General features: G+C 50.8%; 2 protein-coding genes across 3 annotated transcripts in view; both read left to right on the top strand.

The window, feature by feature from the left end:
* Window positions 1-1,728: 1,728 nt before the first annotated feature.
* Window positions 1,729-9,506, top strand: LOC133270905 (protocadherin beta-15-like). Of its 2 annotated transcripts, none has more exons than XR_009743959.1 (2): window positions 1,729-2,110; window positions 9,225-9,362. XR_009743959.1 is itself a non-coding variant. In XM_061456493.1 (2 exons), exons 1-2 carry the CDS (start codon window positions 5,500-5,502, stop codon window positions 9,342-9,344), a joined length of 2,556 nt encoding a protein of 851 aa, XP_061312477.1. In that variant the 5' UTR covers window positions 5,014-5,499; the 3' UTR covers window positions 9,345-9,506. The 2 variants fall into 2 exon arrangements, 1 of the variants encoding a protein (XP_061312477.1); XM_061456493.1 differs by lacking the exon at window positions 1,729-2,110 and adding an exon at window positions 5,014-7,935 and having other exon boundaries at window positions 9,225-9,506.
* A 2,100-nt stretch (window positions 9,507-11,606) lies between these two features.
* The window catches only part of LOC133270901 (protocadherin beta-15-like), a 46,912-nt gene continuing 41,239 nt past the window's right edge, over window positions 11,607-17,279 (top strand). Inside the window, exon 1 of the mRNA XM_061456490.1 lies at window positions 11,607-14,114. Within this exon, the coding sequence (XP_061312474.1) occupies window positions 11,660-14,092 (2,433 nt within the window). The 5' untranslated portion in view covers window positions 11,607-11,659 and the 3' untranslated portion in view covers window positions 14,093-14,114. The remainder of the gene's footprint in view (window positions 14,115-17,279) is intronic.

The following is a 17,279-nucleotide window of genomic DNA, read 5'->3' as shown; positions in this document are numbered from 1 at the left end:
ACTCTTGGCCCCTCTTGCATAGCACTTTTCCCTCCCTTAAACATTGCTATCCCTCCTTCTGCTCACCATTTCTCTCCTTCCCTTCCAATTCTGCTTCCCAGCTTGATCCCTGTTTGTCTCCTCAGATGAGCAGCTAGACTTTCAAAATTAGCCTGTCTAAAGCCAAGCTCTCCCTGTATCCTTTCCTTCCTGGTCTGTCCATTGAACAAATATGTTGTTAAGAACAGTATACAGTCTGGCTATTTCTCACTTCATTATTATATCAACCATTTTCTTTCAATCACTTCTAATCATCTTCAGGTAGCCATTTGTAGAAACATTTCTTCACAAGCTGAAAATTTCTTGCCCTTATGCGTGAAATGCCTGTGTGGCACTTCTGTCCCTGAAGTCCCTTTTTCAAGGCCATCCAAATATCACTGAGAAAATCATCTTATTCTCTGCTGCTTCATGGAAAGCACACAAAGGCAAAATTCACACAGTGAACTTGAATAGCCCAACAACCTTGTGCTGCATGACTGTTCATGGTGTTACTTTCCAATGGAATCTATCTCTTCCTACTCAACTGAAACAGCCACTTCAGGGAACTGGGAAAGGAGTCTCAGAGAAATTGGACACAAGAACATGAAACTAAAAAGGTCAGTAGATGACATTTTCCCACACAAAATGCATCATCTTAGAGCTAGAAATTGAAATCTTATTTGTGGGCCATTTGAGAACACAAACACAAGAAAACACACAGTTTTAGGGACTTAGGCAGAAAGTTGCTGCATATTTGGTCTAGGAGTGAGGTTGAGGGTGGAAAAATTAGATCCCATTACAGTTTATGAAGATGAGAATAATTACTTGGTTTCAAAAGGCATTTTTGACAGCAAAGTGTTGAAGATGAGAGGATTTAATTTTAAACAAGAAGTACTGAGAATGTCATGTCTAGACAGAAGACAGCAAGAACTCATTGCCTTCAAAAGATGTAGGATGGAAAGGGTTTGGGTAGACATCTGGCTGGTTTCTTCTGTACAGCATTGTTTTTGGAGATTGGAGAGTGCAGAATGTCTCTGAGAAGGTTTATAAGCTCAGACTTCTGAAGCAAGGAATTTCCCTTTATTTGTCAAAGTTGGAAGATATGCAGGAGAGATTTTAGAGCGGATAACCTTACAAAGCGATCCTAATAGAAAAGTACTACTACTGAGGAGGAAACGTGGGCCCCATTTTGTCTAAGGAGAAGCAGCAGCATTTCTGCCTCAATCAAAACAACAGAGTCCTGACAATGAAGGGGCTGTTGGACGAAAAGGACATCTGGATTGTCCTGGAGAGTGATACTTGCACGCTTCTTTAAGATATTCTTTGAAAATCCATTGCAGCTGATCCAAGGAGTAGTGGATGTTCTTACACTATTAATGCTAAATTGATCATTAACTTCAGGTTACTTTAGGAGATGACATACAACACCTGGAGATTTCCTTGTGAAACAGAAAATATTCAAAACTCTGAGCCTCCTGCAAACAGCCTGTGCCTGAAAAAGCCTCAATCGAGTCTCTGGCTTCTGGAAAGTGTAGTGCACAACACATGAGCAGTACCCACTACAATTGCCCATAGCTTGCATCTTTGTTAAGCACATTTGCTGACAGGTTTGTATAGGATGCCTTCTACATACCTGAGCCAAACCAAATGCCTTGATAGCTACTAAGAACGTACGTTTATTTGCCGAAGACTTCAGGGGGGAGACGTGGTTCATTATTTGCCCTAGGGACAGCCAAGAGCCTAACAGCGGAGGCGCTGTGCTGGGGCTGGTGCAGTTCCTGCGCTGGACGCCAAGTGCCGCTGCTGGCCAGAGCTGGGCGGGGGCTCCCCCGCAGGGAGGGACCAGCGAGATGCTGCCTGGCTGACATCAGCTGAGAGCCCAACCGAAATGCCCCGGCTGTACTGGAATACGCCTTAGTTCAAAGCCTTTTCAGGGGATGTGCTGGGAATTGCTGCATTGAGAACCGGCTGGAAACATCAAGAGCACAAGGGGGAAGGAGAAGGAGGGAGACAGTCTCCCAGGTCCAGTCCTGGGGAATTCGGAAGCATTTCGCCTCAGGTCTGGCATGACTCAAGCAGAGCCCGTTGATTGGTAAGCACCGACTTAACACCGAGAGAAAGTATTGTTTATATTTAACGGAATGATGGGGAAAGCACTAACTGGAATAAATACAGAGAGAGGAGGCCGGCTTAGCTCTCGGAAAATGAACCATAAACAGGAGCTGTACCAGCGGCATTTACAGTATAACGGAGAGCCAGCAGGGTGGGAACTATTGTTCCCGGCTTTCCTCACGTTTGCATGTAGCTGAGAACTCGGGGCAGCCATTTTCATAGGAGAGCTGGGAATTCAAGCGCCGAGTGCTGGAGGAGAGAACAGAAACCAGTCCTGGAGCTGTCTGGGAACAAGAGGATGGGAATGTTGGTCCCTGTTTGCACGCGTCTTGGAAAACACAGGGACTCGGGGAAGCATCTGTGCTTTCGACCTGCAGGCAAGGATTCCTCCCAAGCCCGGCTGTCCTCAGGGTGTGCTGGAGGTAGACGGATTCCAGGGATGGGGAAAAAGCTTTTACCCAGAAGGGCAACCAAATTTGCCATGGGGTCTCTGAGATTTTTCTTGGCAGATCTGAATTCCCAGATGGAAGACCAACAGGAAGAAACTGAAATTGCTCAGGCTGCAGGAGTGCAGCAGAATCTTCTTTTAGAAACACTGTACTCTGAAATAGACATACCAAGAACTGAGCAGAGTATGTTGCAGTAGCTCTTTGCTAGTGTTAAGATGTAAATCTCAGGGTAAAGAAAAGAACCATTTTTCCACCATTTTAAACCACCTTCTTAGGATAAAGATATTCTCACTAAAGCAAGAAAAGAGGAAGCCTACAACATTACTACGTGCTCAAGGAGATAAGTAAATTCTCTGACACCTTTATGCAAATTAGAATTTTATTGTGGCTATAGTTCCTTATAGTGTGCCCTAAAACACAATGTGCTGTTGTCTGGCAACATACGTACTTTTTTCCAGTTAAACATGTCCATTTTATTGTTGTGACCCAACGGAAAATAACAGCATACATCCAAAATCCAGTGGGGCATGGTAAATGGCCCTCTTTATTGGGCATTTCTCTAAAAGATGAGCTTCAGTCTGTCGTGGTTTAAGCCCAGGAGGTAACTCAGAACCACACAGCCGCTCACTCACTACTCGTCTTCTTCCTCCCCCTCTCCCGGAGGGATGGGGAGGAGAATCGAAATAATGTAACTCCCAGGGGCTGAGATAAGAGCAGTCTAGTAACTAACATATAACACAAAACCACTACTGCTACCACCAATAATAAGGGAAGTAACAAGGGAAGAGAATACAATCACTTACCACCCGCCGACCGATTCCTAGCCCGACCTGAGCAGCGATCTAGCCTTTCCGGGTAACTGCTCCCAGTTTATATACTGGGCATGACATGCTGTGGTATGGAATACCTCTTTGGTTAGTTTGAGTCAGGTGTCCAGTCTCTGCTTCCTCCTGCCTTCCCCTCTCCCGGCAGAGCATGGGACTGAGAAAGTCTTTGGTTGGAGTAAACATTACTGAGCAACAACTAAAACCATTGGTGTTATAAGAGTTGTTCCCAGGCTGAAAGCCAAGAACACAGCACTGCACCAGCTACTAAGAAGGAGAAAAATGACTGCTACTGCTGAACCCAGGACAGTAGAAGAACAGCACCTTCTGATGTTTTGATGTCCTCTTACACCCTTCTACATCTGTAGTGGAAAGACACCATCCCCTTTCTGAAATGGGGTAACAATTGCCAGGTTATTGCTGAGATGGTGGGAAGTGTTTGTGGAAGCTCTTCCCAGCTTGTGTCTGTTCCAAAGATTAGGTTATGCAGAAGCAAAACTACCTCTCTCTGAGTTACCAAGAGCTGAGCAGGAGCACTGGCAAAGGCAAAAACAAATGGATTCCAAGTATCACTGTTATTTTTGCATGGCACAAATGATGAGACAAGCCACGTTCCAACACATCTACCGCTGTACTTGACCTATGGTTTTACATCAAGCTTCTTTGCTGGTGAGAATAGCCACTCAAGAGATGGACATGTCCCTGGAAGGGAAGAAAGGAAGATATAGCTGACCTGATCTTTGATGTAAGTTAACCTTTTCAGTTCCATTACCCCTACAATTCAAATGGGGGTAAGAAGAAATGATAAAGGATGGCTACACCCGTGAAAAATCCTAATAGCTAAAAATGTAGTTAAAATTCTGTAAGTCAATCTTGGCTACTACATTCTCCTACTGATACAGTCACGAAGTTTTTATTTTAAAACAAAGGCATCAGCGAATTTCTGGAACTTCACCTGGTGAGTATTGCTGGACAGTGGCAGCCCTTTTAGCAAACAAAAAATAAAGCGGAAACACCTGGGAAATTAAAGGTATGAAGAACAGGGAGGTCAGGACACTTTCCATATATACAAAAAAAAAGCACCAGCGGAACATAGCGTGGGCCTTTTCCGGAGCACGCCGCTGCGTCTCTTGTGGTTTCTGGTTGAATCTCTCTTGATTTACACCTGAATGGTTCTTTTAATTGCGTCATTAGATCCCGAGTCGTTGCTATTATCCCCTTTAGCTCCTGCTCATTACCTTTTGGGTACCTGGGAGTTTATGAGCTCTCCTGTCTCCTTGCCTTTTGTATTAAATAGCTGTAGGCTGTGTATCCTTACACAGGGAGAGGAGTTCAGGTTTGACGTCTGAGTAGAGGAACCTCTAAAGTATTTCTAAGCTTGTGGGGTAACAGTAGAGGAGAAAGGACTGTACGCCATCATATGAAGATAGGAGGAGAAAGTTGGGGTTGTTCAGCCTGGAGAAGTCACCCTCGGGGAGACCTTAGAGCAGCTTCCAGCGCCTAAAGGGTCCTACAAGAAACCTGAAGAGTAGCTTTTTATAAGGCCATGTAAGGATAAGACAAGGTGTAATGGTTTTAGAGGGGAAATTTAGATATTAGGAAACAAATCTTCCCTGTGAAGGTGGTAAGACACTGGCGGATGTTGCCCAGAGAAGCTGTGGCTGCCCCATCCCTCGCAGGGTTCAGGCAATCCAAAAGCTGCTTATAAAGAGCTCGTGGGTGTGAGCTGGGAAGATACCCAGAGCATGCAGGGAGGAAGCCGGCTTCCAAGAGAGAAGAGCATTTACACTGCTCCCGTTAGCTTCGTTTTGGCAGGGAGGCTACAGAACCAAGCAGCAAGCTCCGAACCAGCACCTCTGCCCCGAGCAAGGCGGAGGACGGACTATTCTCCCTTACGACGCTGGGTGGGGATGTTGCCCACGGACCTGCAGGTTCCGCTGCCCACCTCGGGTTTGCAGGCGCAGGGAGACAAAAAAAGCCATAGGAGGTATACGACAAGAGCTGCGCTGCTCGGAGCTTGGGTGCTCGGAAGCTTTCAAATCCCACGACCCCGGGATTCCTGACAAACACCGCTCTGCCTCGGACGCTGCTTAGAAATGCTGGGAATCAAGGAGGACGGTGGATGGCCTTTCTGGAGAGTAATGGCGGGCGGGATACGGAACAGAGACAGCAAGAGGCAAGTGATCTTGTTTTTTCTGTGCGTTTGCGTGTCTCAGAGCGCGGCCGAAACCCTCCGCTATTCTCTGCCGGAGGAAATGGAGAAAGACTCCTTTGTCGCCAATATTTCAAAGGACCTGGGGGTTTCTCCGAGCCAGCTCGCTGCTCGCAACGCCCGCGTTGTGTCCGAGGGGAACGAGCAGCTTTTCCGCCTTAATCAAAACACCGGAGTCCTAACTGCAAAGGAGTCGCTGGACCGAGAGGAGATCTGTCCGCAGAGTGACACCTGCATGATGATCTTTAAGATATTCCTTGAAAATCCACTGCAGCTGATCCGAGGGGAGGTGGAGATTCGTGACGTGAACGACAACTCCCCCGTGTTCCCGGAGAAGGAGATGGTTTTAGAGATTCCCGAAACGGCATCTCCTGGGTCCCGTTTCCCCCTGGAAAGCGCTCAGGACCAGGATGTGGGCAGTAACGGTTTGCAGAGCTACAGCCTTGGATCAAATTCGCATTTCTCCCTCTCTCTCGAAACAGGGAAAGATGGAGTAAAATACGTGGAGCTCGTCCTAGAGCACCAGCTGGACCGAGAAGAGCAACGAGAGCTGAATTTACTTCTCACCGCCACCGACGGGGGCTCGCCACCCAGGTCGGGGACGGTCCAGGTCCGGATCGTGGTGGTGGATGCCAATGACAATACCCCGGTATTCGCTCGGGAGGTCTACGAGGTGCGCGTGGCCGAGAACAGCCCTCTGGAGCAGCTGGTGGTTAGAGTGACGGCTATGGATCCCGACGAAGGGTCCTACGGGAAAGTGCGGTACGCCTTCACCCAGACACCGGAGAGGTCCCGGCAGCTCTTTGAGCTGAACCCCGCCACAGGGGAGATACGGGTGGCGGGCAACCTGGATTTCGAGGAAGCGAAAACCCACAAGATGGTGGTGAAAGCCACTGATGGCGGAGGGCTGTCGGCGCATTGCAAAGTGCAGGTGGAGATCCTGGACATGAATGACAACGCTCCGGAGATTGCGCTCACCTCCCTCACAGCCTCCATCCCTGAGGCCGCTCTGCCCCGCACCGTGGTGGCCCTATTCAGTGTGCGGGACCGGGACTCTGGGGACAACGGCAGAACAGAGTGCTCGATCGACGGGGACTTGCCCTTCAGTCTCACCCCGACTTTTGATAATTACTACGAACTGAGAACAAACGCGGCCCTGGACAGGGAAGGGACAGCAGAGTACAACATCACCATCACTGCCACGGACTGGGGCACGACGCGGCTCAGCTCCCGGAAAAACCTCTTTGTGCAGATATCGGACGTGAACGACAATTCCCCAGAGTTCACCCAGGAGGTTTACACCATGTCGGTCACTGAGAACAACAGCCCCATGCTCCGGATAGGCAGCGTGAACGCCACGGACGCCGACGCGGGAAGCAACGCCCGCATAAACTACGCGCTTGTGCAGCAGGAAGGCGAGAAGCCCGTCGTGTCGGTCAACTCAGAAAATGGGGATGTTTATGTCCTCCGCCCGATGGACTACGAGGAGGTGCGCGCCTTCGAGGTGGCGGTACGAGCTACCGACGGCGGCTCGCCGCCGCTCAGCGCCCAGACGGTGCTGCGCGTAGTAGTGCGGGATGAGAACGACAACGCACCCGTCGTGCTGCACCCACCTCCCGAGAGCAGTGCAGCGACGGGTGAGCTGGTGCCGCGCTGGGCTCGGGCGGGCTACCTGGTGGCCAAGGTGGTGGCTGTGGACGCGGACGCGGGGCAGAACGCGTGGCTGTCGTACGAGCTGGCCAAGGCGACGGAGCCGGGGCTGTTCCGCGTGGGGCTGCACAGCGGCGAGGTGCGCACAGTGCGGGCCGTGTCGGAGAGGGACGCGTCCCGGCAGAGGCTGGTTATCCTGGTGCGGGACCAGGGAAAGCCGCCGCGCTCCGCCACCGCCACCCTCGGCATCACCCTCGTGGACGGCTTCTCCGACAGCCATCTGCGAGTGAGCGAGGAGGTACCAGCCTCTGAGCCAGACGAGCCGCTGACTCTGTACCTTATTGCCTCCCTGGCCTGCGTGTCGGCGCTGTTCCTGGCCACCGCGGTGGCCGCCGTGGCAGTGAAGGTGCGGCGGGCCAGGCAGAGTGAGGCGGAGTCCCTGCCCACGTTTCCGAAGGCTGCCACAGATAGCAACGCGGGATCCCTGCCCCGCAGCTACCTGTACGACGTCTGCTTCGCCACCGGGACCGTCAACAGCGAGTTTCGGTTCCTAAGGCCCCTCTTACCCTGCTTCCCCGCCGGGCTGCCCGCCGGCCAGGGCGAGCAGCGGAGCTCGGTGTGCTCGCAAGACGCGGCTATCCCCGGAGAGGAAGGCGACCGGTCTGCACAGGTGAGGGACCTGGCGACGCCGAGGCGATGGGGGGAGCGGGGGGGAAGCAGCGCGGCGGCAGGGTGTGACTGGCAGTAAGGACTACCGATGCTCCCCGTGTTGAATAACCACGCTTCTCCGTCCCTAGGTCTGTGCTCTGGGTATCAGATCGTCTTAAGTCTGGTGAGCTTGATCTGTGGGCTCACAGAGGGAGGGAGCAGCTGGGCCAAGAGAATATGTATAGAATTGTGACCCATGCAGTGGGTCTGTCCACGCACTGTGTAGAGCCGATACGGACCCAGAGCAGGAAGGACACACCCCCTAGGAACACGTCCGGTAGCACCGGGAATACAGTGATCCTCTGCGGAGTCAAGCGGACTGCGGGGACAATGGTGCGAAGGGGTGTCACGTAGCTAATTATGTCCCCTGTACTGCTGTTAGGAGCTGATGCTCGGCGTTGCCAAGTGCTGTTCACCAGGGTGGTGGCAATACCGAGCTTGGGCTGTCTGATAAGCTGCTGGAGGCCACGGAGGTGGGGACCTCTGCCATTGAATTAGCTTACATTTTTTATGGCTTGCACCAATATTATTGTCCAGAAAAATATGGTTATCTTGACTTTACAAAGCAACCTCACAGCCTTTTCCTGACCTTGCGGGTGCTGTCAGACATTACCAGCTATCGATGTTTCTGTGAACTCAGAGCAAGTCATATCTGAGGCATCCATTAACCTTCGGCTGTTCAAAGACCATAGGGGAGATGAGGTGATCATTAAAGCAGTTCCTTCTCACTCTCCCATGAAGCTCAAGTCCCCTCTAAATATGGGGTTACTATTTTCTGGGGATCCATCTAGCACTTCACAATGGTCCGGAGAATGAACATATATGAGGCTGAGGACTTCATATATGTCTAAAGATCCACAAACCCGTAATTGTTTACAGTCATATTTTCATATAACCACAGATGCCTTACTGCAGGTTCTAGGAACCTGTTGCAGTAGCCTCAGGGGAGACCAGGACCCACCTTAATACAGCAACATTAAACCACATTTGCTGTTAGAAAATGTTTTTATTTCGGGCTCTTAAATTACTTCCTCAGACTCATAAAGGTTTGCCTTTGTCATATCCACAGTGGAGGATAGTTTCTTGCATTAGATTTTCCCTGTTCTGGTCAGACACCCACCACCAAGTCCACCACCACTCTTTGAGTAAAGGATGACGTCACACATGCAGTGGTGTAAGACGCCCTTGTTTCTCGCTGCTGTCTTCTTACCTTAGAAGCCCAAATGATAACTTCCACTCTGTTCTCCGCAGGGCAGAGCTCCCCTCCCCGAAGGTGTGGGTCCCAGCCCCGCAGAAGCAGCCTACACTGCAAACAGGGTTATGGAGCTAAATGTCAGTTCTGATCAAAACCCTTGGCTCACCCAGGAATAAGTGAAGAGAAAGACAAGCACGCCTGTCCTTGCTGATGATCGTCCTCAGAAGGAAAAGGGAACAGAGACCAAACATCCACCAAAAAGTACCAGGGAGGTGGAAAGCTTCCCTGTGTGAGCAAAACCACTCTTGAGCAGTTCTTTATTAACGTAGGTATTTTGTAATTATATGGATGCAGGAGGAGAACTGTAACATACTTACACCGAGATGATGTATGAGCTACTGCTTCTAAATGGTAAGGGAAATAACACTGGAGGCAGGTCTTTGAGATAACTTTTCCACATTTTCTTTGTTGTTTTCTTATAGAGAGAACTCTTCAGCCATGTCTTAAATTTCTTCAGCCTGTTCAATATCAGGCCAAGTAGATACTAAGCAAAATGAAGTGCTTGCAAAGAAATTCCTTAGTAGCAAGCCGAAGCCAGTTACATTAGAAACAGCGGATACTGGCATACTTTGCATATGCGATCAGATGTTTACAGGTTCTCCGTATTGTAAAGAGTGGGATTTAAGCAATGTATTCAATTTTATGTTCCATAAAGTAAGGTTCAAAACATTAAGTAGTAGAGAACATTTGTGGGTTTACAGTAGTCTACGATTAAGCCGCAGTAGAATATAGGGTGTCAAGAAGCTTTCTGTTTTCATTTCATTAATCGGTATTGATCTATAAGGTAATGTGATATCTCCTGTAACACACATTTTTAAAAAAATGCCTGATGACAGAAAACAAAACCTACTCGGACCTCCCCCAGATGAGTGTGCTTTCTCGAAGAGAATTTGTCACAATCATCACCAAGAAAACAGCTGCCCCAAAGAGCAGGATTTCGGGAATAAATCCGTGGACATTGTGAAGGGGAAATCAGCAGGCCGTTCTCAGAAGCTGGAGCAAGGTTCCAAGAAGCTGCGTAAAATCTCGGTATTAAATAGGTCCCAGGATACCTTAGCGATGGTGGTGCCTGCTAACGATCTAGACACAGGAACGAACGGGAAAAAGCCGTCTCACCGAACACCGTGGCCTTCGTCAGTGTGCGGGACGGGACCAGCACTGAGCAAAAACGAGCCTGCGGGGACTACCCTGGGCCGCCTGACCGCCACGGACGCCGAGGCGAGAAACAATGCCCGTATGAGTTACGCGCTGGAGCCGGCGCCGCGGGGAGCCCTTGAAGCGGCATTTCTGTATTGGACGGGGAGAGGGGAAACGTGCAGGCGTCCGCTGGACTAAGAGGAAGTGCACGCCTACAAGGTGGCGGTGGGCGATGCCACGCACATGGATCGTTCATTCAAGTGTGGGATGAGAACACCAATGTTCCAGTAGCGCTGCACAAACCCCAGCAGGACGCGGGTGGGCTACATGGTGGCCAAGGTGATGGAGGTGGACGCGGAAGCGGGGCAGAACGCGTGGCTGTCGTACGAGCTGGCCAGGCCGACGGAGTTGCCGCTGTTCCGCGTTGGGCTGCACATGGGCGAGGTGCGCACGGTGCGGGCCATGTCGGAGAGGGACGCGAACCGGCAGTGGCCGCCCGTGCTGGTATGAGAACAGGGACAAATGCCGCGCTCCGCCATCACCGCAATCGGCATAACGTTTATTGACACCTTTTCCGACACGTCCTTCAAGCTGTCTCCTTCTGAGGGGCAGAAGCTGTCCAGGCGGCAGAGGAGGACACAATAAGAACCAGTGTCATCGCTCTTCCCCTTGCCCGACCTCGGCTTTGAGGCGGCCAGGCTATGCACGTCTCGACTTCGCTGTCTCCAGAGCGGCGGGCTCTGGGCAGCGGGGAAAGCCGCGAGGCAGCGGCTGGCGATGCCGGGGCTCTCGGGATGCAGCGGCGGCCTCGAGGGGCTCTCTGCGCGGTGTGCGCGCGTCCTGCTGCGGGGCCCTAACGTGGGGCCCTAACGTGGGCGAGCGCCCGCAGGCTCTCCTGTGAGCACAGATCGGTGCTCCGGGGCTAGCAGAGGAGAAAACGGAGGGCAGCTGGCGCAGTGCCGTCTCGGGCCGCAGGGTGGTGCTGCCGGCCAAGGCGATGCACAACGGCTGGGAGGGGAGGTGGCTGAGCCCACACTGGCTTTGCCCAGCCCGACGCAGTCGAGCTGAACACAGCTCGGCAGAGCCGAGCTGGGCAGCGGACGCGAGCAGAAGCCCGTACTACCCGCTGAAGCGACACGGCGGCAGCGCTCCGGGCCGCAAGCCAGACTCGGACAGAGAAAGGGCGCACGTCCGCCGTTCCGGCGAGCAGCTGCAGGGCAGACGTCTTACCGCAGGCTTATCGCAGAGGACTGCGCGGGCAATCACCGACACGGAGGCTGTCCGCCGCCCCGCCATGGCGACCGCAAGGCAAGTGCTCTGTCTCTGTGCTTTCCTCTCCCTGCCGCACGCTCGCGCCGAGCCCATCCGCTACTCCGTAGCCGAGGAGAGCGAGAGCGGCTCCGTGGTAGCCAACGTGGCGGAGGACGCGGGGCTGGCCCCGGCGCAGCTCTCGGCTCGCCGCGCCCGCCTGCTCTCGGAGGACGGCCGGCAGCACCTTCGCTTAGAGCCGGGCACCGGCCGCCTCGTCGTGGCCGAGAGGCTGGACCGCGAGGAGCTGTGCGGCCAGTCCGCTACCTGCACTCTGCCCTTCGAGCTCCTGTTGGCAAACCCCGTGCAGTTCTTTCGGGTGGAGGTGGGCGTGGAGGACATCAATGACCACGCGCCCGTTTTCCCAGAGGAACGGGTCACTCTTAAGATAGTGGAAAGGAGCGACCCTGGCTCTCGTTTCCCTCTGCAGGCGGCTCGGGACCTGGATGTTGGCAGCAACAGCATCCAGGCTTACAGCATTTCTCCTGACGAGTACTTTAGTGTTGACTATGGGACTCAGTCTGATGATAAATATATTGAACTGGTTTTGGAAAAGCCACTCGACAGGGAGGAGAAGGCAGAGATGGATTTCAGTCTCATTGCCGTAGATGGGGGCTCTCCACCCAGGAGTGGAACCACCCAAATCCACGTTGTCGTTCTAGATGTAAATGACAACGCTCCCGTATTCACACAGAAGGTTTTCATTGCACAGATTTTGGAAAATGCCCCAGAGGGCTCTGTGGTTCTCAGAGTAGTGGCAACCGATCGTGATGCAGGAGTTAATGGGGACATCTCCTATCAGATCAGCCAAGCAGGAGGACAGAGACACTCAGCATTTGAGATTGACCCCATGAGTGGTGAAATTAAACTCACAAAGTCTCTGGACTTTGAGGCAGCAGAGAATCATGAGCTTAGTGTTCAGGCCACAGATGGTGGAGGCCTCTCTGCAATCTGCAAAGTGGTGGTGGAGGTGGTGGATGTGAATGACAATACACCAGAGGTGGTGGTCAATTCCTTCAGCAGCCCCATCCCTGAGGACGCCTTGCCTGGGACAGTGGTCGCCCTCTTTACTGTCAGGGACCGGGATTCTGGTTCCAATGGGAAGATCTCCTGTGCCCTTGAGGACCAACTGTCATTCTCCCTGCGGCCAGCCTATAAGAATTACTTTGAGCTTGTGACTGTCAGTGCACTGGACAGGGAGGAGACGGCACGATACATCCTCACAGTCACAGCAGCAGACGCGGGGTCACCTCCTCTCACAACCACCCACACCTTCACAGTGGACATCTCCGATGTGAATGACAATGCACCTGTGTTCAACCAGACATTGTACACCATGTATGTACGTGAGAATAATGTTCCCACAGTGCTTGTTGGAGCCGTCATTGCCACAGATGCCGACATGGGGCCTAATGCCAAGGTGACCTATTCCCTTGTCCCACGTCACCTTACAGAGCACCCTCCTTGCTCCTGCATCTCTGTGAACTCTGAAAATGGGGATGTGTTTGTGCTGCGGCCCCTGGACTATGAGCAAGTGAAGCAGATCGAGGTCATGGTGAGTGCCTCTGATGCGGGGTCACCTCCCCTCAGTGCCAGTGTCACTGTCTACATTTCTGTGGTGGATGAAAATGACAATGCTCCACTGGTGCTATACCCCTCACAGGACAGCAGCCCTGCATCCAGTGAGCTGGTGCCCATTTCAGCTGAGGCAGGGTACCTCATCACCAAAGTGGTGGCTGTAGATGCTGACTCAGGGCAGAACTCGTGGCTCTCCTACCACCTGCTGAGGGCTACTGATCCTGGACTGTTTGCAGTTGGTGCCCAGAATGGAGAGGTGCGACTGAGGAGATCGGTGACAGAGAGAGACACCATGAAGCAGAAGCTCGTCATACTGGTGAGAGACAATGGGCAGCAACCACTGTCAGCCACTGCAGCGCTGAGCGTACTTCTGCTCAGTGACTTCTTGGACATGCGCCTACCGCACAGCAGCCTGGCCACAGAGGATGAGGGCAGCTCCCTGACGATGTATTTAATCATTTCCTTGGTCTTCATCTCACTTCTCTTCCTCGTGTCCACAGTAGCCTTCGTCGTTCACAAGGTGTGCAAGAGAAAGGAACTGAAGGATGGGCATGTGCTTTATGGTGCCAACAACTTACAGAGCAGCCTGGCTGATGCAGCTGCTGCAGGGACCCTGCCCCATGCCTATTGCTATGAGATCAGCCTCACAACGGGCTCTGGCAACAGTGAGTTCAAGTTCCTGAAGCCCATCCTCCCCACCCTGCCACCACAGCTTCATGCCACAGGTGGGGGTACCAACAGTGAACTAGATTTCCCCTGTGGCAATCTCACTGCAGAGGACGTGGCACCAGACAACCCTCCACTCTCTGCGGAGCAATTCAATAGTCTTTCCTTTAACTAGCATGGTGTTGGTAGAGACAGAGGTTTAGTGTCTGACAGGAAAGGATTCCAGCTCAGACATGCGGCAATGGTGCCTCCAGAGTTAATCTGCATTTGCAATTATTGATTTCTCTCTAAAGAACATGTGAGAAAAAGTAGTTACTACTTCTACAACAAAACCTAACAAACTAAAGCTCCCTCACTCAGGCAATAGAATGTTCTAGCTCTGTTACAGCTATTGCTTTAATGTTTTGAGATTGAGATTTGTTCCAGGAGCTTAGTTAATTTTTTGTCTCGGTTGCTGGCAGGCAAGACTATGGACTAATTTCTTTGTGCTGTAATGCAATGACACAGTCGGGCAGACTACAACCTCACTGAAATGCACGAGTCATGAAAGCAAGTATGTTGTACCATGTAACAATGTGGTGTATGGGGCCCCTTCTCATCCGGGTTCTGCTTGTCTCTGTCTGAGCTGGATGGGCTCTGTGTATTTTTTCTGCTGGTCACTTTGTCAATATCTCGGTTGAGTCCCTGGCTGCACTGCTCAAGGGCTAGAAATCAAATCAGGCAGTTGCGCATATCCAGCCTTTGCACACCATTCCAGAGAAGGAGAAAGTTGTTTTGACCTTTTGAGTACAGCATTCTCATTGTCAAGGGATAACGAGATCTTTCATTTGCCCATAAGGAGTGATGGGATAGGTTGTCTCCTTGGGATTGGAGCATACAGCAGCACAAATGGTATTTTGATAAATTGTAATGGACTAGACTCAACTACAAATATTTCATTTTGAAGGCACCTGCAGTGATCACCTGGTCCAGCTGCCTCACCAGAGCTTACAGAAGTTAAAGCATATTTCTAAGGACATTGTACAATGCCTGTTAAACACTGACAGGCTTCGGTCATCAATCACTTCTCTAGGAAGCCTGTTCCAGTGTTTGGCCACCCTTTCAGGAAAGAAATGCTTCTAATATCAAGTATATTCCTCCACTGGTGTGGCTTTAAACCTTACCCACTATTACTGAATATAAGGGAGAAGAGTTCATTGCCTCCCTCTCTACCGCCCTTCTTTAGGAAGCTGACATGCTGTTTAAATTGTGGCACCCAGCAGAGCACCCAGTACTCAAGGTGAGGCCACACCAATGCTGAATGCAGGGGGATAATCAAGTCTTGTGAGTGACATTGTGCTGGTTTTGATGCCAACAGGATGAAGTTTGTCATTTTGGCTGCCAGAGCACACTGCTGGCTCCTACTGAGACTGCAGCCCATCAGTACCTCTACCAGCTGCCTTTCTGCAGGGCTGCCCTCCAGCCTCTGCTTGCCCAATTTAGACTAAAATCCAGAGAAACTACATCCACCCCCTTCTCTTCATCAATGAGGCAGGTGACCTTAGTACCCAGTATAATCTTCTCCATATGTTTTTCAGGAGCTGTTTTCTCACCTGTTGGTGAGACCAACAGGTCTGTAGTTGCCTGTGTAGTTGCCTCATGCCCCTCTTGAAGACGGGAATGACATTGGCTAGCTGCTAGTCAAAAATCTCAGGGGTCTGGGCAGCCCTGGGGGCTAATGATTAAATTTAAACTTGAGACAAGCACTGAATGGCTTCTTCTTAGTCCCTGTTAACTCAGGGAGGGATCACCTTCCACAAGTACCAGCCTAATGTTTTCTTTTGACCTTCACTTGTTGTAAATGTACTAAAAAATGCCATTCTCACCTAAAACAATGGCCAGTTTCAACTGTGATGCAGTTTTGGCCTCTCCTGTCTTCTCCATGTGTATACGAATGACAGCTCTGTAAGCTACCTGCAATGCCAGACCTTGCTTCCAGATGCCATACCATTTATTTTTCCTCTGGAGCTTCACAGTTTCCTGTTCAGCTGAGCTGGTCTTCCGACCCAAAAGCTTGACTTTTGGCACATGGAATTGCCTGCTTATAGACTATAATCAGTTGTGAGAACATGTTCCTTGCCCTGGGTTATATTGTAGGGAAACTCCACAAGCTGATTTAAGGGACTTTTTCTGAAGGTGGAATTGAGATGAAATCAGAAAAGGGACTTTGGATTTGGCCTTGTTGTTGTTGTTTCTGAATGCAGGCGGGGGTGGAAAGATGTACTATTATGATTTTCTGCGCTTTTTATTAGACAATTGCATTCTCATTGCCTTTTCTTCTCTTTGAGTATTGTATCTTCCTTTTAAGAATTCTCTCATCTGTGTATAGTAGCGGACTGTTTGTATGAAGGCAGCATGGCATGGAATATTTGGAAGCCCTCACGGTGTGTTGTACTGCAGTTATAAACTGTGCTTTTGTAATGTGAGAGACTCTTATGTGTAAAAGCAAAATAACATCCAAGTGCTTTGTGTGGAGTGATCAGTCATTGTAGAGCTGTTCTTTCTGGAAAAACTTTCTTCTAGATTCCAAAGACCCAGGAGTATTTCACATGTCCCTTGTCTGAGGTAAGGTTGAGTTGGTACAGTTCTTGAGCTGGGAGATGTTGCTGGCAGAACCTTCAGGAAAGTTGTAGCAACCAGGGTATTGCTGGCAGACCTCTACGGGTCTCCTTGGTACTGTCTTATGGCAGTTTTATGCAGATTGAGGTGACCTGTCCTCTGCCTTCCTAGAGACTCTGGGTGTGCCTTGGTGTCTGCAAAGCAGGGAGGTAGCAAGAATGACCTGCCCTGACAGCTCCAGCTGCAGATGGCAAGTGTAAGCCTTTTCAGAACAAAGTGTTTGTGACACTAAAGTTGTAGGAGTTTCAGAAGATGGATGTCACAAAGATGGCATCCCTGTTCTTTTGGAAGTGTTTTGGGCAGCACCGAGGTGAACATTTGGTGAGAAAAAACAGCAATCAGGGAGAGGCTTTCCGCAAATGTCTCAGTCTTTACTGACAAGTGCTCTAGCCTCATCACCCAAGCCACAGAGGGCAAGTCATGGACTGGGAGAATAACACTGTAGAAACGATCATGTTTGAGTCAATATAAAGAACAGGATGCAGGAATACACAGGACCTGAAGAGATGCAAGTGGCCAAGATATTATCATGTTTCAGAAGTCATGTCAGCCAGAATCAGATCCCAATGACAGAATGGGAAACATACCCCCATATTTACAAAGAGAACCAGGTAACTACAGGCTGATGTCTGTTCAGCAAGATCATGGACCAGATCTCCCTGGAATGCATGCAAAATGGATGTGATTGGTGCCTGCCGACATGG

The sequence above is a fragment of the Pezoporus flaviventris genome, unplaced genomic scaffold, assembly GCF_033815535.1.
Source record: "Pezoporus flaviventris isolate CSIRO_AGI_PZ_B2104156 unplaced genomic scaffold, CSIRO_AGI_Pfla_v1 ptg000023l, whole genome shotgun sequence".
Classification (NCBI taxonomy): Eukaryota; Metazoa; Chordata; class Aves; order Psittaciformes; family Psittacidae; genus Pezoporus; species Pezoporus flaviventris.
This window is presented reverse-complemented; position numbering and strand designations above follow the sequence as displayed.

Excerpts from the sequence above, each read along its gene's own strand:
- LOC133270905 (XM_061456493.1), top strand. The coding sequence starts at position 5,500 with ATGCTGGGAATCAAGGAGGACGGTGGATGGCCTTTCTGGAGAGTAATG. Across the intron at positions 7,936-9,224 it reads AAGGCGACCGGTCTGCACAG|GGCAGAGCTCCCCTCCCCGA; the intron begins GTGAGGGACCTG and ends TGTTCTCCGCAG.